This window comes from Periophthalmus magnuspinnatus, chromosome 19 (assembly GCF_009829125.3).
Source record: "Periophthalmus magnuspinnatus isolate fPerMag1 chromosome 19, fPerMag1.2.pri, whole genome shotgun sequence".
NCBI lineage: Eukaryota > Metazoa > Chordata > Actinopteri > Gobiiformes > Gobiidae > Periophthalmus > Periophthalmus magnuspinnatus.
The window spans coordinates 471,561-499,549 of record NC_047144.1 but is presented as its reverse complement, the minus strand read 5'-3'; the positions used below and the strand labels follow the sequence as shown (position 1 = coordinate 499,549).

Sequence of the window (27,989 nt, the reverse complement as noted above, 5' to 3'; positions counted from 1 at the left end):
TTGGACCAGGGCTGAACACGAGGCTCCGGGCCGCGCGGTGATTGGCCGAGGCGGATCAGACGCTGTGTCCGCTCTGGGTGAGTGTTTCTCGGCTGTGAACGGCAGTAACCCCCGGTGGGAGGGGTGGAGGGGGGAGGGTGGAGGGGGGAGGTGGCGCGGGTCTGGGGTGATGCTGTGGGGTGATGACGTCACTTTGGTGAATGTCACGCCAGCTGCGCGTGCACAGGACGCACACGCTGCTGGTTGGCGCGTGCACAGGTCACGTTTATGTGGAGTTTACTGCAGTTTGTCAGAGGTGGATGAAGTACTACTCTAAGTCAAAGTATCGTTTAAATCTACTCAAGTGAAAGTATTGAAGTACCCGAAAGTACTTCAAACGTACTTGAAGAATAAATTAAAAGTATTTACGTGGCTCTAGTGTCCTGCCTCCACTCTGCTGCCCCCCTGTGGCACCTGCTCTGACTTTAAAGCTGCACTATGTCACTTTACTCACAGATGTGAGGCTGGTCCCCACTGAGTTCAGACGGTCGCTGTGATTGACAGGTGGATGAGCCAATCAGAGACGAGCACGGTCTGTTCTGATTGGACAAAACAAAGGACAAAAGTGTCAGAGAAGAAAAACACAGAGGATCGAAGAGCGAAGCAAAAACTTCATCTGAGACGAGAGAAGCGTCATTTTATTTGTAAATGGTGGCGACCAATCAGCTGCTTCGATTCACACGAGTCACTGAAATAAACAGCTCTGATTGGACCATCCTGTTTGGTTCTGGTTGAGACACGGCGCAGAGTGAGACCAGACGTCCCTCTGTGAAACAACATGGACATGTCCCACATATGGCATTAAACTTATCTCCATGGTAACGCCACGGGCCTGTGGAGACAAGCCCGCCCCCACAGGGCGTGTGACATCACGTACAACAGTCCCGCCTCCTCTATTCTCTCTCTCTCTTCTTTTCTTCTCTTCCTTCTCTCTCCTCTCTCTGTCTCCCTTCTCCCTCTCCTCTCTCTCTTCTTCTCTCTCTCCTCTTCTCTTGCTTCTCTTCCTCTCTCTCTTCTCTCTCTCCTCTGTTCTCTTTTCTCTCTCTTCTCCTTACTTCTCTCTTCTTTCTCTTCTCCTCTCCTCTCCTCTCTCCTCTCTCTCCTCTTCTCTGTTCTCTCCTCTCCCCTCTCTTCTCTCTCCTCTCCTCTCTCTCTTCTCTCCTCTCTCTCTCCTCTCTCTTCTCTCTCCTCCCTCTCTCCTCTCTCCTCTCTCTGTCTCCTCTCCTCTCTCTCTTCTCTCTCCTCTCTCTCTCCTCTCTCTCTTCTCTCTCTCTGCTGTTCCACATTCCTCTGACACTGAATAAATCGTCTTTGTTCTGCTCTGAACAACGAGTCTGTGCCATTACACACTGTCTGCTGGTACTGGTGAAAGTACTAGTAGTAGCAGTAGTAGTACTAGTAGTAGTAGTAGCAGTAGCAGTAGCAGCAGTAGTAGTAGCAGTAGTAGTACTAGTAGTAGTAGTAGCAGTAGTATCAGTAGCAGTAGTAGCAGTAGCAGCAGTAGTACTAGTAGTAGTAGTAGCAGTAGCAGTAGCAGCAGTAGTAGTAGCAGTAGTAGTACTAGTAGTAGTAGTAGCAGTAGTATCAGTAGCAGTAGTAGCAGTAGCAGCAGTAGTACTAGTAGTAGTAGTAGCAGTAGTATCAGTAGCAGTAGTAGCAGTAGCAGCAGTAGTACTAGTAGTAGTAGTAGTAGTAGTAGCAGTAGTAGTAGTAGTAGTAGTAGTAGTAGTAATTTTAGTCCAGATTCATTATTTAATACAAATATTACTTCTGGCCTCAGACACATTGGTGAATGAGGCTAATGCTAATCGATGCTAATCGATCTGAGCTAGCATCTACTTTACCCCAGTAACAGTTAAATAACTTTAAAGTTGATGGTTCAGTTTCTACATCTGACATTGTGTCATTGGGCAAGACACTTCTCCCACTGTAAAACACGAAAAAACCAGATGACATGTTTTGAAAATATTGTGTAACTTTATTTATAACAGAAAACAGTTCATTCAGAATGACAACCTCTCGATCCAGTTTGGGTGGGATGCTAACGTTAGCTTAGCTTCAGACGGCGCTCCAGACACAAGCACCGCCGGCTAAAGTCTGAACCGTTTGTGTTATTCTGGACTTCTGTTGGCACGTTTATTTCCACAGTATTTTGTATTTTGAACTTTAAATATAATCAGAGGTGAGGAGAACGCAGAAACGTTTACTTCAGACAAATAACCGCAGTTTTAGCAGCAGGACAGTCGACTTTCACACGACCTTCAGGAATCTACTCTGGAACGTGTCTGCTCCGTTACAACTGGATCCGAAAGTGACAAAAACTTTAAAATATCATCACAGGAGTTTATTTTATGTATTTTTATCTTTCAGGCGACGTCACCGCTAAAAAATGGCTGGTGTTTTCCGTATCGCTTTACCTGGAATGTTCCACAGTATGACATTAAACACGTATCCACGGAGACGAGCGTTTGGCTCCTCCAGGTCCAGTTTATGCATCAGATCTACGGAGAGACGAGGCCGCTCGCCGTAGGCATGCATGTTCATACTGTGGAACATTTCAGCCATACATCCACGCTGCCATGGAGACCAGCAGGTGACGTAAATCCCACTAGAAATGTTACGCAGTGCAGCAATTATTATTATTATTATTATTACGATTTTATTTTATTTTATTTATGTATTTACAATCACAGCCTGTGTAAAGAAATGGACCGAGTGCGACGTCACCCGCGGCGTTCAGCTCCAAATGAAGCTCATCGAGGCTAGCGGCTATAGCGGCTAATCTGAAGCCGAATTCCACATTTAGAATTCTGACCGCGGGTATCCTAGCAACCAAAGAGCCAATCTGGAGCGAGGCTGTCGAAGGTAACGCCCCTTCTCGCCCACAACGCTGGTTTAGCAGGAAATGGGCGATTAGCAAAACGGTCAATCAAACCTGTTGCTAACGCTAACAGGAGCGACGTCGGGGACAGAAGGACCTGATTTGTCTGTTTTTAATGTTCATATCTTGATTTACAGACACAGTAGTGAAATAAAAGTGCGCTCGTGATCACTTCCTGTTCGTGACGCGGCGGTTAGCAGGTTAGCTACGTCCATTTCCATATACAGTCTGTGATTGCAGTGTTTCTGAAGTGTTAGCTATGGCTAGCATAGTCACTCGGCAGCGTGATTAGCGACGCTTCAGTAAACCCGCTCTGCTCCGCCCACCTCTGGTCGTAGAAGTTGCGTTGCGTTTTGCGTCTTGTGTTTTGATTGACAGTCTCTACGCGTTGATGCTACGGCTCCTTTAACGGTGAGAAACGTGCTCGGATAAGGCATTAGGTATAGATCCTGACAACGGGAGAAAGAACAGGAGAAGACACGCCCACTTTCAACGAGGACCAATGGCGTCTCACGTCAGGATATGTTCTGTAGTGTCCCTGTGTGTCAGATGCCCTCCCGGTGTCTCCGTGGGGTCTTAGTCTACGTAAAAGCTGCTCAGCCTGCAGCTTAACCCTCGACAAACATGTTATTAGTTTATCCGTTCATATCAAAATCTTCTCTCAAATGTGAATTCTTTAAGTGTCTTGATTTTGAAAAACAAATTCCAAATCTACTTAAAATATTTGACAAAAATAAGACTCAAAATTTGGTATTTTTTCAACATTTTTCAACCAAATGGTAAATTTTAAATACTTATTCTTCTTATTTTTGTTTCCTAAAGTTGACCGTAAAAATGATGTAATGGAACCGACGGCATAAAGATTTCTGTTTATCGATATCGGTTTTCTGGCGTGAAAAACCTCATATCGGCCGATCTCCGCTCCCATTGGTCCCACACGGAGGGGGCGTGTCTTCTTTTCTTACTTGGAATTTCAACTTGTTCAAATTAGCCAATCGTTGATGCAGCAATCAGAGGCCATTTGAATAAACAATAAATAACAAAACAACATAAATAATTCTCACATTTAAACACGTTTTCAAAACACTCCATGTCGTATCGGCAGAACGTCAAAGGGACCCAGACCACCGCCAAAACCGCCAAAACCGCCACGTTTCAAAAATAGATTTAAAACGACACATTTTAGCTCCAAATTTAGCAAACGTTTTTATTACAAAATTGTCGCGCGTGGATGGCAGTATTTTTTTCTACGATTTTAACCACATTTTGTGACCAAACAGCAACAACAAGGAGTATCATAGCAACCAAACAGCCAATCAGGAGCGAGGCTGTTGGGTAAAGTTAAGTACCGCCCCTTCCGTTGCTAAGCGCCCGCTCCCTGCTAAACCAGCGGTGCGAGCGCTTAGCAACGCCGTCCGTCAAACCTGTGCTCAAAAAACGTTTAAATCGTACAATACGTCCAATACGTATGCTATTGCTTTACCTGGAATGTTCCAGAGTCTAGCATTACGCCTCCATGGAGACCTCAAAGCAGCAGGTGACACCTCTGCGCTACTCCAGGTCAGATCTGTGCAGAGGCGAGCCTGCTCCCGGTTAAACTGTATCATTTAGCCCTGAAATGCCTGTAAGTTTATGATGTTTAAAATATGTTTAATGCCATACTGTGGGTTATTCCAGGCAAAATATCTCCATGGAAACAGGCAGGTGGAAGCGGAAGACGCCTCACCAGAAAAGTTCCATATTGTAACTTTTTGCGATGGTAAAATTCACTCCATCTTAAACTAAACGCTGATATAAATGAGACGTTACGTAAAGTTGTGCCTTTTTGACGCCGTCGTGTTTTTTTTCAGTCGACTGTTTGGGGCCGGGTCTGGATTCCCTTTTTTTCTGATAAATTATGTGCCGTTATATTAATTTTATTTTTTATTTTTTTATTTTAAAGCCAGCGATTTAAACTCGTCTTTGTAAAAACTCTCTGTAAACTGTGAGTGTCAAACGCCCCCTTCAAACCGGGCGTTTCAATCCATCTCCCATTAAGACACATGTGGCCCAAATGCCCGGGCTCTTAGGTTTTTATAGTTAAAGTTTCATTTTAATGAAACTTTAACTGAAATATATATATATATATTTTTTTACTATTTCGTGTTTTCATCAACAGTGAATTCCAAAACTTCTGCATGTGGAATATCTGCTTATTCAGAGATAAATAAATAAGGCTTTTTAAATATATTTGGTCCACATTGGCTCTATACAAAACTACTGCATGTACTACTACTACTACTACTACTACTACACTAAAATGCTAGCATGCTAACAGCGTATAAGCCTTACTTCCTGGTTCACATACAATAAAAATGTTGTTATAATTAGACACTTTAATGTAGTGTTCATGTATGGAATAATATTGTTGAGAAAAATCTGTGTTTATTTAAAGTTTGGGACAAAAAAAAAAAAAATCTACTGTGGATTGTGTAATTTCCCAGGTTTGAAGGGGGCCCTGAAGGCAACAGTCTGTGATCGTTTTCGAAATCCTGCTTCGTCCGTTTGTATCTCCACGTTTCGTCCTCTTAAATCTGAATATTAGTTGAATATAACACTTACAGAACATGTTTGGCTACGTGAAAAAAATTGCACACCAAAAAAGAGCGAAACTGCAGAAGATGAAAAGTTAAAATTACTTCAAAATCTAAAACGTCTTTGCATCATATCGTACAGTTAACGCAATCGGCCGACGACTTTTTGCGGTTTTACGCTTCTCTCGCACGTCAAAATGATTTCTCGAGTTACGGCTACAAAAAAAACAAAACACAAAAACACAAAAACAAGCAAAATGGGGTCAAAATTTTAAATGAAAAAAAAAAAAAAAAAACACTGGAGGAGTTAAGCGGTTTATTCCTCTCTCCGCGGGATTATGAAAAATATTTTAGCTGTTAAAACAACTGACAGTTTTCAGTTTCATCGCATGAGTGTCAGTTACCATGGCAACACGTTACGCCAGACCGTTTTAGCGTATCAAAATCAAACTAAAACTGGGTGAAAAAACTACACATTTTGCAAATCTGTGATCCGTATGTCACTTTTTCCCATTTTAAGGTATTTCTTTTTCAAAATAAAAGGCTAATGTGTGATTAGTTTAAAGGAGCGACAGTTGGCTAACACTAATAGACTACAGTTGGCTAACGCTAGCTTGTTATTTTAATGTTTTTGTGAGCAGAACTTGTTTATCGACACAAATCAGCTCACTTGTGCCAAATGTACGTTCTTTAGAGTCAGATTATGTTAAAATAATGTAAATATTTAATACTAAAACTAGCGCTAAACGGGACACTCTTTAAAATAAGCAAAACTGTCCACTTCCTGAATATTTTCAGACCAGTGTTGATCGATAAACTAACTAGCATAAGATAACATGGAAACATTAACTTAAAAACTTTTAATTAATGTTGAAAAGTACATTCTATCATCCCAAAAAATTGTTTGTTTTCACTTTCCTTAGTGTTGAAAATGAGTGTGAAACATTAGCACTGCAATGCTAAAACAAGCCTAACTTGAGTCTAATTTAAGTAGCTTCAGCTATAGCTAATGCTAGCGGTTAGCATTGCCCGCTAAGTGTTGCCATGGAAATTTGACCTCCGCCTGACGCCGCACGATGCCCTATGAAAACTATCAACATTATTTTGTGTTTTTGTTTTAACGCCCTCTCCAAAATGGCCGCCGCGAGGGGAGTCTCTCAGCCACGGTGCGTCCCGTCTCCGGTGCGCTGTATTCTGGAGTGGATGAGGTCCCGGGTCACGCGTTTGCGGTCCGAGGCCAGGCCCAACCAGCACATGGTGTCTATGAAGCAGGTGGTGAGGTTGACTTTGCAGCCGAACTCGCTGGAGGCGTAGTCGTACGGGAACGTGTGGTGGTAGTTATGGAAACCCTCGCCTGAAAAAAGACGACACAAGAGTTAAAAGTTTGTACGACAGTTTGGGTGAATCTCCAGTTTGTACTTCAGTTGGTGGAATAGTATCTGCTGTAAATATTAATATTAATTTTACAAAAATCAAGAAGACATTTGTTAAGAAAAATTTAAAATCTGTTAAAAAAATGACACAAAGTAGAGAGTCTCACACTGATGACATCACACTGATGACATCACACTGATGACATCACACTGGGAGAAATCCAAAAGTTAGCTAACAGTCACTCTTATTAAAATAAAAAACTAAAAATGAAAATGTATTAAAATAAAGAGATGTACAGATTTTTTTATAAGTAGAATACTTCAGTTTGTGACATTGTTTTGATTTTATTACACCTCATATTTAGCATTAGCGTTAGCATTAGCGTTAGCACAGAGACAAAAACATGTCTCTCTCTAAACACAAAATTGTCTCTGGTGAAGTGTTTTCATTTTATTTAACATCCTCCACCTGCAGCTCCCTGTCCTGTCTGACCCTGACCTCTGACCTCTGACCCCTGACCCCAAATTGTTTAGAGTCATATTAATCTTATTGTATTTAAACTTCTGAAGTCATGAAAAATTGTGTAAAAATCCTTCTCTCATTATTCTGGCATTTACCAAAAATAGAAATAATGTTAATCCAAAGTGAGTTTTTCTGGTCACAGTGACGTACGAGTCTAAACGTCTGAGCTGCGTCCGTCCGTCAGACTCACTCACCTTCTCTCCTGCTTTTACATTGTGGAATATTCCGCACAACAATGTGCTTCATTTTGCATCAACTCCCCATTCAGTGGGACGACTATTGTACCTGCAGCTGCCCCGGGACAGAAACGAGACCTGACCTGACCCGACCTGACTCGACCTGACCTGACCTGACCTGATCTGACCGGCATCTTTTCTCTAAACCGGAGTGAACTAAAGTTTGATTTATCGACTTCAGCCAATCAGACGGACTGAATATGACATCAGTGTGACATCATCATGTGTCACTGTGTGTGAGCCGCGCCATCACTGACCACCGCAATCACTGACCACTGCCGCCATCACTGACCGCCGTCATCACTGACCACCACAATAACTGACCGCCACCGCATCACTGACCGCCATCACCGACCACCACCATCACCATCACTGACCGCCGCCATCACCGACCGCCGCCATCACCGACTGCCGTCACTGACCACTGCCGCCATCACTGACCGCCACCATCGCTGACCGCCGTCATCACTGACCACCGCAATCACTGACCGCCACCGCATCACTGACCGCCATCACCGACCGCCGCCATTACCGTCATTGACCGCCGCCATCACTGGCCGCCATCACTGACCGCCACCGCCATGACATCACTGACCACCGCCATCACTGACCGCCGCCGCCATGACATCACTGACCACCGCCATCACCTTCCTCCCAGTGTTTAAACCATAAACAAATGTTTCCAAACTCAACAGAATCAAAAAGGTGATTCGTTTGCCCGTGGACGCTTGATTTTCAGCCCCTGCGCCGCGCTCTGGATGAAGGTGATGAAGACGTCGTTTAAAAAAGTGTACCAGAGTGTTCAGAGTACTGCACTCTGGGCCCTGTACCAGAATCCGTCACCGTGTACATTTTACTTTGAGTATTCAGTATTCTGTCTCGACTCACCGATGGCGCTGAAGGCCACAAACTTGTTCTCTCGGGGGTTGATGTTCTTGTCGTAGGGTCTGTTGCCCCACATGTGAGCGGCGCTGTTCACGAGCCACGTGGCGTTCAGGACCACCGTGTACCGCAGGAGAGACGGGACAAAGTACGACACCCACAGAGACTCGCCCCAAAAGTACCACGGCACCAGGGTGGGCACGAGGAAGCACATGAGCACCACGGACAGCTTGTAGTTCCTGAGGAAGAAGACAGAGGGGGCCAGTGAGTCAAAGGAGGCGTGTTAAAGTAAATGTACTTTTATAATAGACGCAGTGGTAGAAGAAGTACTCAACTGTACTTAAGTAAAAGTACAGACAACTCAGCAAAAGAAATACTCAAGTAAAAGTATCACATGACAAAATCTACTTAAGTAAATGTATTAAAGTATCTGTTTAAAATGTATTTTAAAAGTAAAAGTATTTCTTTCAGATTTTCAGATCTAATAAATCTTCAAATGGGATTTTAATAAAGATTTGAGACGAATTTTGGCTCAAGGTTTTCAAAATTAACCCTCAGCCTTTTCAGCAGGTCACGTTTAGACCCGGTTTAGTCCTGGTTTAGACTTGGTTTAGTCCTGGTTTAGTCCTGGTTTAGTCCTGGTTTAGACCTGGTTTAGACCTGGTTTAGACCTGGTTTAGTCCTGGTTTAGTCCTGGTTTAGACCTGGTTTAGACCTGGTTTAGACCTGGTTTAGACCTGGTTTAGTCCTGGTTTAGACCTGGTTTAGACCTGGTTTAGTCCTGGTTTAGACCTGGTTTAGACCTGGTTTAGACCTGGTTTAGACCTGGTTTAGACCTGGTTTAGTCCTGGTTCAGTCCTGGTTTAGTCCAGTAAATATTTTATAATCCAGTTTATGAGTCAAACTGAGATATCAACTGAACCGATAATTGATCCGTCAGTATCGTGTCGTCAGTATCGTGTCATCAGTATCGTGTCGTCAGTATCGCATAGTTGCGTCAGTATCGTATCGTTGCGTCAGTATCGTTGCGTCAGTATCGTATCGTTGCGTCAGTATCGTATCGTTGCGTCAGTATCGTTGCGTCAGTATCGTGTCGTCAGTATCGTGTCGTCAGTATCGTTGCGTCAGTATCGTGTCCTCAGTATCGTATCGTCAGTATCGTTGCCTCAGTATCGTCTCGTCAGTATCGTTGCATCAGTATCGTGTCGTCAGTATTGTATCGTGTCGTCAGTATCGTGTCGTCAGTATCGTATCGTGTCGTCAGTATCGTGTCGTCAGTATCGTATCGTGTCCTCAGTATCGTATTGTTGCGTCAGTATCGTGTTGTCAGTATCGTATCGTCAGTATCGTATCGTGTCGTCAGTATTGTGTTGTCAGTATCGTATCGTTGCGTCAGTATCGTTGCGTCAGTATTGTTGCGTCAGTATCGTTGCGTCAGTATCGTGTCCTCAGTATCGTATCGTGTCGTCAGTATCGTATCGTTGCGTCAGTATCGTATCGTTGCGTCAGTATCGTGTCGTCAGTATCGTGTCGTCAGTATCGTGTCGTCAGTATCGTATCGTTGCGTCAGTATCGTGTCGTCAGTATCGTATCGTGTCGTCAGTATCGTGTCGTCAGTATCTCCCAGGTCGTGTTCAGACCATGAGGGGGCGCCATAGTCTCTTCCTGTGGTAAATTAAACCCGAGGTCAAACGACTCACTTCCTCTGAAAGCGCACGACGGGGTCAGAGGTCAGGTCCTGCAGCTGCAGCTTGCCTCCCTTCTCGATGACGTCGGGATGTTTCCGGACGAGGAGCCATCCGATGTGAGCGAAGAAAAAGCCGCGTTTGGCGTTGTGAGGATCTGCGTCCGACTCGGAGTATTTGTGGTGGACCCGGTGATCGCGCGCCCACTCGAAGATGTCGTTCTGTGTGCGACGGTACACAAAGACAGGTCAGGTGTACGTTTAGACGCACAAACTAGCACAAACACACAAACACACACACAAACACACAAACTAACACAAACACACACAAACACACAAACACACACACAAACTAACACAAACACACAAACTAACACAAACACACACACAAACACACAAACTAACACAAACACACACAAACACACACACAAACACACAAACTAACACAAACACACAAACACACACAAACTAAGAAAAACACACACAAACTAACACAAACACACAAACACACACACAAACACACAAACTAACACAAACACACACAAACACACACACAAACACACAAACACACACAAACACACACACAAACACACAAACTAACACAAACACACACACAAACACACAAACTAACACAAACACACAAACACACACAAACAAACTAACACAAACTAACACAAACACACACACAAACACACAAACTAACACAAACACACACACAAACACACAAACTAACACAAACACACACACAAACACACACAAACAAACAAACACAAACACACACAAACACACCCCAACAAACACAAACACACAAACTAACACAAACTAACACAAACACACACAAACACACAAACTAACAAACTAACACAAACACACCCCAACAAACACAAACACACAAACACACACAAACACACAAACTAACACAAACACACAAACTAACACAAACACACACAAACTAAGAAAAACACACACAAACTAACACAAACACACAAACTAACACAAACACACAAACACACACAAACTAACACAAACACACAAACTAACACAAACACACAAACACACACAAACAAACACAAACACACACAAACACACCCCAACAAACACAAACACACAAACACACACAAACTAACACAAACACACAAACACACACAAACAAACACAAACAAACTAACACAAACACACATAAACACACACAAACACACAAACTAACACAAACTAACACAAACACACACACACAAACTAACACAAACACACACAAACTAACACAAACACACTAACATAAACACACACAAACTAACACAAACACACTAACATAAACACACACAAACACACAAACTAACACAAACTAACACAAACACACACAAACACACAAACTAACACAAACTAACACAAACACACACACACAAACTAACACAAACACACACAAACTAACACAAACACACTAACACAAACACACACAAACTAACACAAACACACTAACACAAACACACACAAACAAACAAACACAAACACACACAAACTAACACAAACAAACTAACACAAACACACATAAACACACACAAACACACAAACTAACACAAACACACACAAACACACAAACTAACACAAACTAACACAAACACACATAAACACACACAAACACACAAACTAACACAAACTAACACAAACAAACTTTAACACAAACTCAAACCTGGTTTAGTCTTAGTCTAAACCAGGTCTAAACCGGGTCCAAACCGGGTCTAAACCGGGTCTAAACCGGGTCTAAACCGGGTCTAAACCGGGTCCAAACCGGGTCTAAACCGGGTCCAAACCGGGTCTAAACCGGGTCCAAACCGGGTCTAAACCGGGTCCAAACCGGGTCTAAACCGGGTCTAAACCGGGTCCAAACCGGGTCTAAACCGGGTCCAAACCGGGTCTAAACCGGGTCCAAACCGGGTCTAAACCGGGTCTAAACCGGGTCCAAACCGGGTCTAAACCAGGTCTAAACCGGGTCTAAACCCTATTGTACCTGAAAAGCCATGGAGTTGGCGACTCCGAGGAAGATCCTCAGAGGGAGCGACGCTTTGTACGACCTGTGACTCCAGAGACGATGAGCTCCAGCCGTGATCCCCAAAGCACTGATGATGTAGCACAGGAGGGCTAAGAGAGAGAGAGGAAGAGAGAGAAACAGAGAGAGGAAGAGAGAAACAGAGAGAGGAAGAGAGAAACAGAGAGAGGAAGAGAGAAACAGAGAGAAACAGAGAGAGGAAGAGAGAGAAACAGAGAGATTAGACACAAGACTTTAACTATATCACATCTCCACAAAGCACTGATGATGTAGCACAGGAGGGCTAAGAGAGAGAGAGGAAGAGAGAAACAGAGAGAGACAGAGAGAAACAGAGAGAGGAAGAGAGAGAAACAGAGAGAGGAAGAGAGAAACAGAGAAACAGAGAGAGACAGAGAGAAACAAAGAGAGAGACAGAGAGAGGAAGAGAGAGACAGAGAGAAACAGAGAGCGTGTGTGAATGTCTGTGTGTGTCCGTGTGTGTCCCTGTGGGGGGGGGGGGGTCTGTGTGTGTCCCTGTGTGTCTGTGTGTGTCTGTGTGTGTCTGTGTGTGTGTGTGTTGGTGTGTGTCCCTGTGGGGGTGTGTGTGTCTGTGTGTGTCTGTGTGTGTGTGTGTCTGTGTGTGTCCCTGTGTGTCTGTGTGTGTCTGTGTGTGTCTGTGTGTGTCTGTGTGTGTCTGTGTGTGTGTGTGTTGGTGTGTGTGTGTCTGTGTGTGTCGGGGTGTGTCTGTGTGTGTGTGTGTTGGTGTGTGTCCCTGTGTGTCTGTGTGTGTCTGTGTGTGTCTGTGTGTGTCTGTGTGTGTGTGTGTCTGTGTGTGTCCCTGTGTGTCTGTGTGTGTCTGTGTGTGTCTGTGTGTGTCTGTGTGTGTCTGTGTGTGTCTGTGTGTGTGTGTGTCGGGGTGTGTCTGTGTGTGTCGGGGTGTGTCTGTGTGTGTCTGTGTGTGTCCGTGTGTGTCTGTGTGTGTCCCTGTGTGTCTGTGTGTGTCTGTGTGTGTGTGTGTCGGGGTGTGTCTGTGTGTGTCGGGGTGTGTCTGTGTGTGTCTGTGTGTGTCCGTGTGTGTCTGTGTGTGTCCCTGTGTGTCTGTGTGTGTCTGTGTGTGTGTGTGTCTCTGTGTGTCCGTGTGTGTCTATGTGTGTCTGTGTGTGTCCGTGTGTGTCTATGTGTGTCTGTGTGTGTCGGGGTGTGTCTGTGTGTGTCTGTGTGTGTCCGTGTGTGTCTGTGTGTGTCCCTGTGTGTCTGTGTGTGTCTGTGTGTGTGTGTGTCGGGGTGTGTCTGTGTGTGTCTGTGTGTGTCCGTGTGTGTCTGTGTGTGTCCCTGTGTGTCTGTGTGTGTCTGTGTGTGTCCCTGTGTGTCCCTGTGTGTCTGTGTGTGTCTGTGTGTGTCCCTGTGTGTCCGTGTGTGTCTGTGTGTGTCTGTGTGTGTCACACTTTTGTTCCTCACATCTGCTCAGACAAAGAGCGTTTGACTCGATCATAATGTTACATAAACCTCAGATCAGCTCCTCTGAGCGACAGAATCTGACACACAACAAAACACAAAACACAGGTGTGTTTAAAACACAAAACACAAGTGTGTTTAAAACACAAAACACAAGTGTGTTTAAAACACAAAACACAAAACACAAGTGTGTTTAAAACACAAAACACAAAACACAGGTGTGTTTAAAACACAAAACACAAAACACAAGTGTGTTTAAAACACAAAACACAGGTGTGTTTAAAGGTGCATTATGTTCCTCTCTCTTTGGGGATGCACTGTGTGTTTGTTTCCATGGTTCCACAGTGTGGCATTAATCTTCTTAATATCCATGGAGACAGACAGGTGGCACCACTCGGCCAAGTTACAGGCCTGATCTATGGAGGGGCGACCCTGTTCACAGAAAAAAAGTTTGAAACATTTTTGAGCAATAAAACACTTAACTGAAGTTTAATGCCAAACTGTGGAACATTCCAGGCAAAACCATAACACGTGAATGACACGCGTGTCCCGTCGACTTCTACATGAAAAGTTACACACTTAAACTGTCTAAAGTAAAAATCAGCACAGCTCCACTGTCACATCAGCAAACACACAACTCACAATGTAGGTCAAAGGGCAGGTGTGCGACAGGTACGACAGGTGTGTGACAGGTGTGTGACAGGGACGACAGGTGTGCGAGAGGTACGACAGGTGTGCGACAGGTGTGTGACAGGTACGACAGGTGTGCGACAGGGATGACAGGTGTGCGACAGGTGTGTGACAGGTACAACAGGTGTGCGACAGGGACGACAGGTGTGCGACAGGGACAACAGGTGTGCGACAGGTGTGTGACAGGTACGACAGGTGTGTGACAGGTGTGTGACAGGTACGACAGGTGTGTGACAGGTGTGTGACAGGTACGATAGGTGTGTGACAGGTACGACAGGGGTGTGACAGGTGTGTGACAGGTACGACAGGTGTGTGACAGGTACGATAGGTGTGTGACAGGTACGACAGGGGTGTGACAGGTGTGTGACAGGTACGACAGGTGTGTGACAGGTACGATAGGTGTGTGACAGGTACGACAGGGGTGTGACAGGTGTGTGACAGGTACGACAGGTGTGTGACAGGTACGACAGGTGTGTGACAGGTACGACAGGTGTGTGACAGGTGTGTGAGAGACGACAGTTGTGTGACAGGGACGACAGGTGTGCGACAGGTGTGTGACAGGTGCGACAGGTGTGTGACAGGTACGACAGGTGTGTGACAGGTACGACAGGTGTGTGACAGGTGTGTGACAGGTGTGTGAGAGACGACAGTTGTGTGACAGGTACGACAGGTGTGTGAGAGGGATGACAGGTGTGCGACAGGGACGACAGGTGTGCGACAGGTACGACAGGTGTGTGAGAGGGATGACAGGTGTGCGACAGGGACGACAGGTGTGCGACAGGTACGACAGGGGTGTGACAGGTGTGTGACAGGTGTGTGACAGGTGCGACAGGTGTGCAGAGTCACAGATCTGCAGCTTTAGGAGACGTCTACATTCTCTGTGTGTAAATGTCACTTTCTCAGACACTGGATCAGACGTGACGTGTTTTATTTATTTAAATATTGAACCTCTTTGGTGTCTCAGGTTTAAAATACTGGATTTGTCACTCGCAGCAAAAGGCAAAACAACTACAGAAAGACTAGCATGCTAATGTCAGCATGCAGGTGTAACGGAAACAGTCTGGACCTGGGACGATACTGAAACTTTGTGCGACGATTATCACGGCCAAAATAACTGCAGTTAACGATTATGTCACGATAATGATTAAAGTCGTTATGGATATGAATAATTATAACTTTAAAACAGAATATTCTGGATGAGCAGGGCCGTCCGCTGATATTTGGAGGCCCCCGTGATACAAATGAATGGCCCCCCCTCACACCCTGGGGCCCCGGACAAAAGCCCCTTTGTCCCGTCGACTCCCCTGTGGATAAGTCGTTTTTTTTTTTCTGCACATTCAGGCGATGTAACGGCGATTATCACAATTATATAAAACCTCCCACCAACAATTATTGTCGACCCTTTTTTATCACGATAAACGATATTATCTGGATTTACACCTTTGGCTATGACGTCACAATCCTGGAAAATCTCTGTGTTTCCCGAAGTTCAGAATGAAGCATGAACACGAGTCCAGGTGAGGGAGGAGGGAAGGAAAAGGTCGAATCTGCATAATATGTGTCCTTTAAAAGCTCGTCTCCACGGCGACAGGTAAGTTTAATGCCGGGCGGTGAAATCCCCCGCGGAAAAGTTACACACTGCAGCTTTAAGAACCATGCTAACTTGACGTGGCTAGACGGACAGAGCGCTGGTTGTTTTTGTTGTTGTTGTCGTCGTCCGGGGCTCGTCTCCCCGTTTCTCCCGGGGGATTGTGGGTAATGTGATCTGTACTTGTTCCCGTTGGTTCTGCTGGGACCAGGATTACATCATTAAGTCTGAATCATGTGACTCTGCACGACGCCGACGTTAGATTTATGTTTTAATAAAAAGGGATTCTGTTCAAAGTTCATATTTTAAACCAAATCTGAACTGAAAAACTAAAACAGGAATCACATTTGAGAAAATGTTTGTACAGATTTAAACTTTAGACGCTTCTGTGCAGAAAACGACCGGAGAAAAATGAAACAATTTAATATAAGAAACGTGGAAAATGAACATTAGATTTAGCGTAATAATAATAATAATAATAATAATAATGATAATAATAATAACAACAATAATAATGATAATAATAATAATAATAATGATAATAATAATAACAATAATAATAATGATAATAATAATGATAATAACAATAATAACAACAATAATAATAATAATAATGATAATAATAACAATAATAATAATGATGATAATAATAATAATAATAATAATAATAATAATAATAATAACAATGATAATAACAATAATAATAATAATAATAACAATAATAATAATAATAATAACAATAATAATAATAATAATAACAATAATAATAATAATAATAATAATAATAATAATAATGATGCTTCTCTGGTTTCGCTGTCACTAAAATTTCAAACTTGATTTTGCTGCTGAGGAATAGACTCAATAATAGACTGTTTACATAAATGGACATCGCTAACCTGCTCGCCACCGCCGCCTTTCAAAACAGGAAGTGATCATGTGCGCACTTCCTGCTCCATGGACTCTGGCTGCAGTTCACTTTCTATTGACAAACAGTGGCCGCTCGCTCCGTACCTGCGTTGGCTTTAACCCGCTCTACGTGATCCTGACGTCACACTCTGTCACTTCTTCACACCGTCTACGTTAATCCCTCCGTGTCCCGTAGGTTCACGGCGGTCCGGGGGGCGCATCGATACCGTACTAGCTTTAATATCGATTAGCATCTGATTTTCGATACTTTTTGCAGCCCTACTTTTTAGTTTTAATCCTTCGCTCGTCAAACCGCACACAGTTTCCGCGCTCTCTCTGCGAGGAACTAAAAATACCGAGGTGTGGAAAATGGATTAAACGGAGGGCGTTCGTTGAACTCTTGACAAAAGCGTCTAATTTTGTCCTGGTTTTCTCAGTAGATTTGGCGAGAGCAGAGCTAGCATGACGGAGCTAGCCTCTTCACATCTCACTGTGACAAGTTTAACCAATGACGGGACGGAACTGCCACGGACACGATAATGAAACCCGCCGGATCAGATCAGGGCTGAAGATACCGACGACCACGATCGAAACGCCTCAGAAAACTGCGTCATACTTCAACATAAACGATCACATGAGCCTCGCTGGAATATTCCACCTCTTTCTAATTCGCAGATTGAGATGTTCCAGAAGAGGCTTTACAGCGGCGTCTAAGGCCCCGCCCACCGTCACCTCATTAAAACGTTTGGATTCGTCGTCCAAGTCGTCGACGCTCTGTGACCTTTCACCTGCGCTCATTATCCTCCATCGACCGAGTGGGAGCAAATACACACACACACACACTGCCTCTCGCACAAAAGCACACAAAAAGTACACAAAAAACACTCAAAATACACAAAAAGCACAAAAAACACTCATAAAGCACACAAAAACACTCATAAAGCACACAAAAACACTCATAAAGCACACAAAAACACTCATAAAGCACACAAAAACACTCATAAAGCACACAAAAACACTCATAAAGCACACAAAAACACTCATAAAGAACACAAAAACACTCAAAATACACAAAAAGCACACAAACATCACACTCGATCACAATCGCTCAAACTCACTGTTTCATTATTCACGTGTTCATCAGTGTCACAGTAGAAATGACACAAACACAGACTGTTTATATAAACACACAGAGCTAACCTGCTAGCCACGCGCTACAAACAGGAAGTGATGTGAGTGCACTTCCTGTTCCACTGACTCTGGCCAGATCACAACCAGGACTAAACTGGGACTAAACCGGGACTAAACCGGGACTAAACCAGGACTAAACCAGGACTAAACCGGGACTAAACCAGGACTAAACCAGGACTAAACCAGGACTAAACCTGGACTAAACCAGGACTGAACCAGGACTAAACCAGGACTGAACCAGGACTAAACCAGGACTGAACCAGGACAGAACCAGGACTGAACCAGGACTGAACCAGGACTAAACTGGAGAGCCACTTGTCTCCATGGAGCTTTCTCTAGAATGTTCCAGAGTATGGCATTAAAGTGTATTATTAGAAGCGCAGTGTTTTAATATAACACTGAGAATAACTGATGTAACCTCCCTGCTACCTGCTGTTTCCATGGAGATGTTCCTGCTTCACCCAGAATGTTCCACACTGTTGCACTGAGCTCATTCATCTCCATAGTGACGCTTTTCAATGCATTTTGTGAGAAAGAAAAATACCTGTATTTATTTTACAGAGCAGGACGTTCCAGACAGAACTGTTTCAGAACAAGCGAAGAAAAGTTCCACACTGCAGCTTTAATATCGACAAGGCAGAGACCAGGCATTTCTGAAATACTTTTAGATAAAATTAGCTTAGTAAAACTGTGGCCTTTGTCCGCACAGACCCACCAAAACAAAAAAACTCCAAAAAAAAACACAATCCAGCCTCTGTGTCCAGATTCACAACTGAACACTTCACTGTTCCCCCTTTCCTCCGCCGCAAAGACTCAGACTGTTTATGTAAACGCACGGAGCTAACCCACCGCCGCCACCGCCGCCGCCGCTGCCGCGTCCAAACAGGAAGTGATCATGGACGCACTTCCTGCTCCATCAACTCTGGCTCCAATTCACTTTCTGTGTAAAAACTGTCTCCTCTGTAACTGCCACTGTCAGACTCATTTGGGTCTTATTTTGGTCCTGGTTTAGTCCTGGTTTAGTCCTGGTTTAGTCCTGGTTTAGTCCTGGTTTAGTCCTGGTTTAGACCTGGTTTAGACCTGGTTTAGACCTGGTTTAGTCCTGGTTTAGTCGTATTAACCCTCTACATGATCCTGGGGTTTTTATTTCTCTATTGTGTCTGTAAATCAAGATATGAACATTAATAACAGACAAATCAGGTCCTTCTTTCCCCGAGGTCGCTCCTGTTAGCGTTAGCAACAGGGACTAAACCAGGACTGAACCAGGACTAAACCAGGACTAAACCAGGACTAAACCAGGACTAAAGCAGGACCATGGACCACTATGAACCTACTGAACGGTGAGGATTACACACATTACACACACATTACACACACATATACACATTACACACACATTACACACACATACACACACCTACACACACATTACACACACATTACACACATTACACACACATTACGCACACATATACACACACACATATACACACATTACACACACATTACACACACATACACACACATTACACACACATTACACACACATTACACACATTACACACATTACACACACATATACACACACATTACACACACACTTGTGCCCGTTGACTTAGACAAATAAGATAAATTGCTGAACTAAAGACGCTGCTGTTCGATTGGTCGACTAAAAAGGAGGCGTGGCCACAGTGACATTTCGCTCGGGTCACGTTTTTCTCGTCGCTGTTTATTCCATTTTAAAACATGACGCAGTCTGTGGATGTGATCTAAGGGTAACAGGACGGAGGTCAGGTCTGTGGAGAGGCGAGTCTCAGAGTATAGATTATAGATTATATACAGGCGACGTCACATGATCGACAGTGATGTTTAAGACGGAGTTTTAGACATGATCGGGTTTAACTTTTGGACATTTACCTTTTGGACGTTTCATTCTTGCGCCCCCATCTGGGAGTATGACGTCATCACAGTCTCGAACCTGAAACGCGCTGATGATGAATCTGACGAATCGCACTTAATCAGGGCTCCCACACTTTGCCTCAAATCTCTTTCCAGGACTTTTCCAGGACTTTTCTAGGACTTTCCCAGGACTTTTCTAGGACTTTTCCAGGAGTTTCCCAGGACTTTTCCAGGACTTTCCTAGGACTTACCCAGGACTTTCCCAGGACTGTCCCAGGACTTTTCCAGGAGTTTCCTAGGACTTTCCCAGGACTTTTCCACGACTTTCCTAGGACTTTCCCAGGATTTTTCCAGGAGTTTCCCGGGACTTTTCCAGGACTTTCCTAGGACTTTTCCAGGACTTTCCCAGGACTTTCCCAGGACTTTTCCACGACTTTCCCAGGACTGTCCCAGGACTTTTCCAGGGGTTTCCCAGGACTTTTCCAGGACTTTCCCAGGACTTTTCTAGGACTTTCCCAGGACTTTCCCAGGACTTTCCCAGGACTGTCCCAGGACTTTTCCAGGACTTTCCCAGGACTTTTCCAGGACTGTCCCAGGACTTTTCCAGGACTTTCCCAGGACTTTTCCAGGACTTTCCCAGGACTGTCCCAGGACTTTCCCAGGACTTTCCCAGGACTTTTCTAGGACTTTCCCAGGACTTTTCCCAGGACTTTCCCAGGACTTTCCCAGGACTGTCCCAGGACTTTCCCAGGACTTTCCCAGGACTTTTCTAGGACTTTCCCAGGACTTTTCCCAGGACTTTCCCAGGACTTTCCCAGGACTTTTCCAGGACAGTTTTAAAGACGTAATTACGACATCTACAAAAACCTGAGCCCGTTTTTTTCCTGCTAAAGACGTGACTCCGCCGTGCGTTTCCGCGGATCGCCCCGTATGAAACATGAATCATCTCCGACAGAAGCGCTGGCATCTGACGTTTTTGTGAAAAAGAAGAAAAAGACGTGTCATTTCTTGTATTTTATCGGGTTTAAAGCGCAGACCGTAAAGAAGTGACTGACCACAGGTATCACAGCGACCAAAGAGCCAATCAGGAGCCGGGATATCGAAGGTAACGCCCCTTCCCGCCCACACCGCTGGTTTAACAGAGGGCAGACGCTTAGCAACGCTGTCAATCAAACCTGTTGCTAACGCTAACGGGAGCGATGCCGGGGAAAGAAGACGCCGCCTGATCTGTCTGTTATTAATGTTCATATGTCGATTTACACACACAGTTTTTCAATGGAAAGTGAACTGCAGCCAGAGTCGATGGAGCAGGAAGTGCGCCCATGATCACTTCCTGTTTGGAACGCGGCGGCGGCGGCGGCTCGGCTAGCGGGTTAGCTCTGTCCGGTCATATAAAGAGTCTGTGATCACACTCGGTCTTATTTGCCTGAACTCAAACTGTACATGGAAAATGTACTAAAGTATAAAAGTATTTTGAATCGTCAATAACATGGCGACCAGATTTTCAAAATAAAACGATACGGTGTAAAACGTGACAGATTTTCAAGCAGTTTTTGGAATTTGAACAAATATTAGACAATGACTGTTTGGTTTTGGATAAATCCACCGGGACATGGGACACAGGGATCAAAATAGGACTGTCCCGAGTGAACGAGGAGCGACCCGGGTAAACTGGGACTGTCCCGGGTAAACTGGGACTGTCCCGGGTAAACTGGGACCGTCCCGGTTGATCTGGGCTTGTCCCGGGTCAATAGGGACGCTCACCCCTGATCAACCGTGAAATATTCCAGAGTAAACAAATGTAAAGTGACCCGGCCCCGTGCGATGAGGGTTTTATTTTGAAAGTCTCTGCAGGACAAACGCTTCAGTCGACAGTTTCATTCACAGATGAAGTAAAAAAGATTAGAAATGGACGTTTAAGGAGGTTCAGAGCGTCACGGGTCAAATCTGTGAGGATTAAAGTGTAAAGTTTGACATCGACATTAACGACACATCACGACTGAAACGCGTCACTGTTACACGTTTATTTGGCCACGTCCTTAAACCCGCCGCTGCGGCAGGTCCAGGGTCTGACCTACATTCTGCGCGTTTGGATGAGTCTCTGTGTTGATCTTGGGCGGATCGTGCGTAAACGCTGCTTTTAATTGTGTCATAATAAATACTCACTCCAGAGCAGGGTGTTCAGGGACGCGGAGGGGATCAGGAAGACGCCGTAGAGCGCGCCCAGATGCAGCAGCCCCATGAGAATCACGTTTTTCCACACGATGTTGAGCGGCGGCTTGGGCCCTTCCTTCTCTCGATACGTGGGATCGAACGCGTCCTCACTGTGGACGTCCGAGTGCGCGCTGCTCTGGGGCTGGTTCTCCGCCACCTCCGCTTCTGTCATGTCGCCTGTTTGGATGATGCGCTGCGTAAAGAAGCAACACAGTTATACACAGAAACACACAAAAATACACAGAAATACACAGAAACACACAGAAATACACAGAAATACACAGAAACACACAGAAACACACAGAAACACACAGAAATGCGGCTTTTATAGCGCGTTTAGCGCGTTTAGCGCGTTTAGCATCCAGACCCGGACTGCGCACCCGCGCCGGCCTGGACACAACAAGGTAAATTGATATTGCAAAGATACAGCGGCGTCTGGCACAGCCCGGACGCGATAAACAGACAAAAGCGCGCACGTAAACGTCATAAATACACGCGTACCGATTTGTAAAAGGTGCACGAGCGGCGTGGGTCAGAAAACACGGTGAAAAATCCCCACAGAAGTGACAGATGCAGCGGCGCAAAAGGCATCAACGAGACTGCGTAGGGCTCATCACGGAGCCACAGCGCAGAGCCGCTCCGTGCGTTTGGACCAATGAGCGCGCAGCTGCCGCCTCTCCTCGCGCGCTCATTGGTCACGGGCTTATCTGCTGTTTTACCTTTTTGTGAATTTTCCTTCCAGATGTAGCGCGTGTTCGTGTCCCGCGTCTGGACACGTCCCGGGCCGCAGATTTGGCACGTCGTGCGTGGGGTCCTCGTGCGTAATGTCAGCGCTGGTGGCGCGAGGTGACGAGTGACTGTGAAGGTTGAGCTGCGAGAAATGTGAGACTTTTATAACAGGAGAGTGCGCCCCCCAGCAGGACAAGCGTGGTACTGCAGGTTCAAGACGGTCATTTCCACAGAGATGGTCATGTAACTGAAAAAGAACTAAACCAGGACTAAACCAGGTCTAAACCAGGACTAAACCAGGACAGTCCTGGTTTAGTCCTGGTTTAGACCTTCACTGCTTCAGCTCAGACTAAACTGTGTTTCTGTTCAAATGGACCAGTCTTTTGTAAAGTGATGAAATAATTATTTTACTAAATGTTTATGTAATGAATCAAAACACAAACCATCACTTCATGCAATTCTATAGAAACAGAAAGTTAAAGCCTACTTTGGAACATTCTCCATAGCGATAGATACGTTTTATGTCATACTGTGGAACATTATAGCCAGAGGAACAACATTTCCATAGAAACAAGCAGGACGAGGCCCTTCTCCAGGCCACAGACCAGATTTATAAACTTAAGCAAAGGAGTCCCCCAAGGCTCCATTTTAGGCCTGCTACTTTTTACTACTTTTTTATTTATTTAATTTAATTTTATTTATTTATTTATTTATTTATTTATTTATTTATTTATTTATTTATTTATTTATTTATTTATTTATTTATTTATTTATTTATTTATATTAATTTTTTAATTTATTTTTTTATTTATAGCGGACAGTGCATATTGACCAACAGTAACTGTTTAACATGCCAGAATTAGCCAAAAGGCTAGTTTTCATCTGTTGTCCGTTGATGTACAGACGGCTCCTTGCAAATGTAAATAATTTACAGAGGACACATAGAATAAAATAAAAATAAATGTGCATTTACAGGTGTGGTAAAAAGTTAAAAAGGTAGAAAAGCATTAAGTCTTAAGAAGTGAATCATAGAGAAGACAAGCGAAATAATTAAATCAGACAGGTTATTAAAAAAAAACAAAAAAAAACGGGGCGGGTGCAAAGAGATCCGGGCGGCAGTCGAAGGCGGGGACCGCGACGACCGGATCTCCGGACATGGAGACTAGCTCTGGGGACGTGGAACGTCACCTCGCTGGGGGGGAAGGAGCCTGAGCTTGTGCGGGAGGTTGAGCGTTACCGGCTAGATATAGTCGGCCTCACCTCCACGCACAGCTTGGGCTCTGGAACCCATCTTCTTGAGAGGGGCTGGACTCTCCATTTCTGTGGCGTTGCCCGCGGGGAGCGGCGGCGAGCTGGTGTGGGCTCATTGCCCCACAGCTCAGCCGCTGCGTGTTGGGGTTCACTCCGGTGAACGAGAGGGTCGCGTCCCTGCGCCTTCGGGTCGGGGACAGGTCTCTCACTGTTGTGTCGGCCTACGGGCCAAACAGCAGTGCAGAGTACCCGGCCTTCTTGGAGTCCCTGGGAGGGGTACTAGACAGTGCACCAACCGGGGACTCCGTTGTTCTCCTGGGGGACTTCAACGCCCATGTGGGTAATGACAGTGACACTTGGAGGGGCGTGATTGGGAGGAACGGCCTCCCCGATCTGAACCCGAGCGGTGTTTTGTTATTGGACTTTTATGCTAGTCACAGCTTGTCCATAAAAAACACCATGTTCGAGCACAAGGGTGTCCATCGGTGCACATGGCACCAGGACACTCTAGGTCGGAGGTCGATGATCGACTTTGTTGTCGTGTCATCTGACCTTCGACCGCGTGTCTTGGACACTCGGGTGAAGAGAGGGGCTGAGCTGTCAACTGATCACCACCTGGTGGTGAGTTGGATCCGCTGGCGGAGGAGGAAGCCGGACAGACCTGGCAGACCCAAGCGCATTGTGAGGGTCTGCTGGGAACGTCTGGCGGAGCCCTCTGTCAGGGGGGTCTTCAACTCCCACCTCCGGGAGAGCTTCTCCCTGATTCCGGGGGAGGTTGGAGACATGGACTCCGAGTGGGCCATGTTCTCCACCTCTATTGTCGATGCGGCTGCTCGTAGCTGTGGTCGTAAGGTCTGTGGTGCTTGTCGCGGCGGCAATCCCCGAACCCGGTGGTGGACACCGGAAGTAAGGGATGCCGTCAAGCTGAAGAAGGAGTCCTATCGAGCCTTGTTGGCTCGTGGGACTCCTGAGGCAGCTGATGAGTACCGGCAGGCCAAGCGTGCCGCGGCTCGGGCAGTCACAGAGGCAAAAACTCGGGGTTGGGAGGAGTTCGGAGAGGCCATGGAGGAGGACTATCGGACGGCCTCAAAGAGATTCTGGCAAACCGTCCGACGCCTCAGGAGGGGGAAGCAGTGCTTCACCAACACTGTTTACAGTGCGGGTGGAGAGCTGCTGACCTCGACTGGGGATGTTGTCGGGCGGTGGAAGGAATACTTTTTAGGATCTCCTCAATCCCACTGTCACGTCTTCCGAGGAGGAAGCAGAAACTGGGGACCCAGAGGTGGACTCGTCCATCACCCTGGCTGAAGTCACTGAGGTGGTTGGCAAGCTCCTCGGTGGCAAGGCTCCGGGGGTGGACGAGATCCGTCCTGAGTACCTCAAGTCTCTGGATGTTGTGGGGCTGTCTTGGCTGACACGTCTCTGCAACATCGCGTGGCGGTCGGGGACAGTACCTGTGGAATGGCAGACCGGGGTGGTGGTCCCTCTGTATAAGAAGGGGGACCGGAGGGTGTGTTCCAATTACAGGGGAATCACACTCCTCAGCCTTCCCGGTAAGGTCTATTCCAGGGACTGGAGAGGAGAATCCGACCGATTGTCGAACCTCGGATTCAGGAGGAGCAGTGTGGTTTTCGCCCTGGTCATGGAACCCTGGACCAGCCCTATACTCTCCATCGGGTCCTCGAGGGCTCATGGGAGTATGCCCAACCAGTCCACATGTGTTTTGTGGATCTGGAGAAGGCATTCGACCGTGTCCCTCGTGGTGTCCTTTGGGGGGTGCTCTGGGAGTATGGGGTCCGGGGCTCTTTGCTAAGGGCTGTCCGGTCCCTGTATGACCGGAGCAGGAGCTGTGTTCGCATTGCCGGCAGTAAGTCAGACCTGTTCCCGGTGCATGTTGGACTCCGCCAGGGCTGCCCTTTGTCACCGGTTCTGTTCATTATATTTATGGACAGAATTTCTAGGCGCAGCCAGGGGCCGGAGGGGGCCTGGTTTGGGAACCACAGGATTTCATCTCTGCTGTTTGCAGATGATGTTGTCCTGATGCTTCTTCGAGCCAGGACCTGCAGCACTGGGGCGGTTTGCAGCCGAGTGTGAAGCGGCTGGGATGAGAATCAGCTCCTCCAAATCCGAGGCCATGGTTCTCGACCGGAAAAAGGTGGTTTGCTCTCTCCGGGTGGAGAGTCTCTGCCTCAAGGGGAGGAGTTCAAGTATCTCGGGGTCTTGTTCACGAGTGAGGGAAGGATGGAGCGTGAGATTGACAGGCGGATCGGTGCAGCGTCTGCAGTGATGCGGTCGCTGTATCGGTCCGTTGTGGTAAAGAAGGAGCTGAGCCGGAAGGCGAAGCTCTCGATTTACCTCAATCTACGTTCCTGCCCTCACCTATGGTCATGAGCTCTGGGTCATGACCGAAAGGACAAGATCGCGGATACAAGCGGCTGAAATGGGTTTCCTCCGCAGAGTGGCCGGGCGCACCCTTAGGGATAGGGTGAGGAGCTCGGTCACACGGGAGGAGCTCGGAGTAGAGCCGCTGCTCCTACACGTTGAGAGGAACCAGTTGAGGTGGCTCGGGCATCTGCTCAGGATGCCTCCTGGACGCCTCCCTAGGGAGGTGTTCTGGGCATGTCCCACCGGGAGGAGGCCCCGGGGAAGACCCAGGACACGCTGGAGGGACTATGTCTCTCTGGCCTGGGAACGCCTTGGGGTCCCACCGGAGGAGCTGGAGGACGTGTCCGGGGTGAGGGAAGTCTGGGAGTCCCTGCTTAGACTGCTGCCCCCGCGACCCGGCCCCGGATAAGCGGAAGAAAATGGATGGATGGATGGAGGTTATTAAAAACAGCAGCAATTAATAACAGTAAAAGATTATGTTAAAAAGCACAAGAAAATAAACAAAGGGCCAATAAAAAGATTTGTTGAAGCAGAATTACAGAGACGCACATGCAAAGGACAAACACTAGATGGCAGCAGCAGGAGTTTGGTGTTGGGTCTGATTTGTTTAAATTGAGCCTTAAAGGAGCTGTGTGTCTCTGATCATTGTACAGATGCTGTTCCACCTTTAGAAGCTCTGACAGAACAGGCTGAGTGTCTTTCTGAATGTGATCAGTCTCCTCTTCAGGCTCCTCTGGTTTGATCTTAGTCTCACAAAGTCATTGAGCGGCGGAGGGCGAGTCCATGTAAGATTTTATAAACAAAGCAGGAATCTGTGAATCTAATCAGATTCTCCCAACTTAAAATATTATATTTAGATAAGATGCTGCAGTGATGGATGTGGCGTGGTTTTTGGTTATTAATTCTGTTGGTTGCAGTTTAAGAGAAAGCCTCATACATTTATATGAGATGATGCTGTTTTGAATGCTCCCTCTACTGGTCGCTTTTAAAACTGCACCAAGATTTTAATAAAACCCGAAATGTCCTCAAAAATCTTAAATTAACACTGAACATAAAGCAGGACTTAACCAGAACTAAACCATGCACCAAAGAAGAACTAAACCAGGACTAAACCAGGACTGAACCAGGACTAAACCAGGACTAAACTAGGACCCAAACAGGTCCAAACACAGCTTTAACCTCCAGTAGCCTCTTGGGGGGATGACATGAGTCTTATCGGCCTAATCGTTCTACAAACATCGTTGGAGATTATGTCACACATTTTATCTCCAAACTGAAATCATTTATTTACCGAACATCAGCCACCCAGAGCGTGAAAACTGAACCAGGACTAAACCAGGACTAAACCAGGACTAAACCAGAGTGACACCAGGAAGAAACCAGGACTAAACCAGGACAGAACCAGGACAGAACCAGGACTAAACCAGGACTAAACCAGGACTAAACCAGATCTAAACCAGGACTGAA

General features: G+C 45.9%; 1 protein-coding gene across 1 annotated transcript; it reads right to left on the bottom strand.

Annotated features, from left to right (window-relative positions):
* Nucleotides 1-1,996: 1,996 nt before the first annotated feature.
* Nucleotides 1,997-22,776, bottom strand: scd (stearoyl-CoA desaturase (delta-9-desaturase)). The gene is made up of 6 exons (XM_033984412.2): nt 22,659-22,776; nt 22,110-22,350; nt 12,197-12,327; nt 10,208-10,413; nt 8,514-8,746; nt 1,997-6,847 (listed from the first exon to the last, which is right to left on the bottom strand). The coding sequence occupies exons 1-6, from the start codon at nt 22,746-22,748 to the stop codon at nt 6,651-6,653; spliced, it is 1,098 nt and encodes a 365-aa protein (XP_033840303.2). The 5' UTR covers nt 22,749-22,776; the 3' UTR covers nt 1,997-6,650.
* Nucleotides 22,777-27,989: the final 5,213 nt, after the last annotated feature.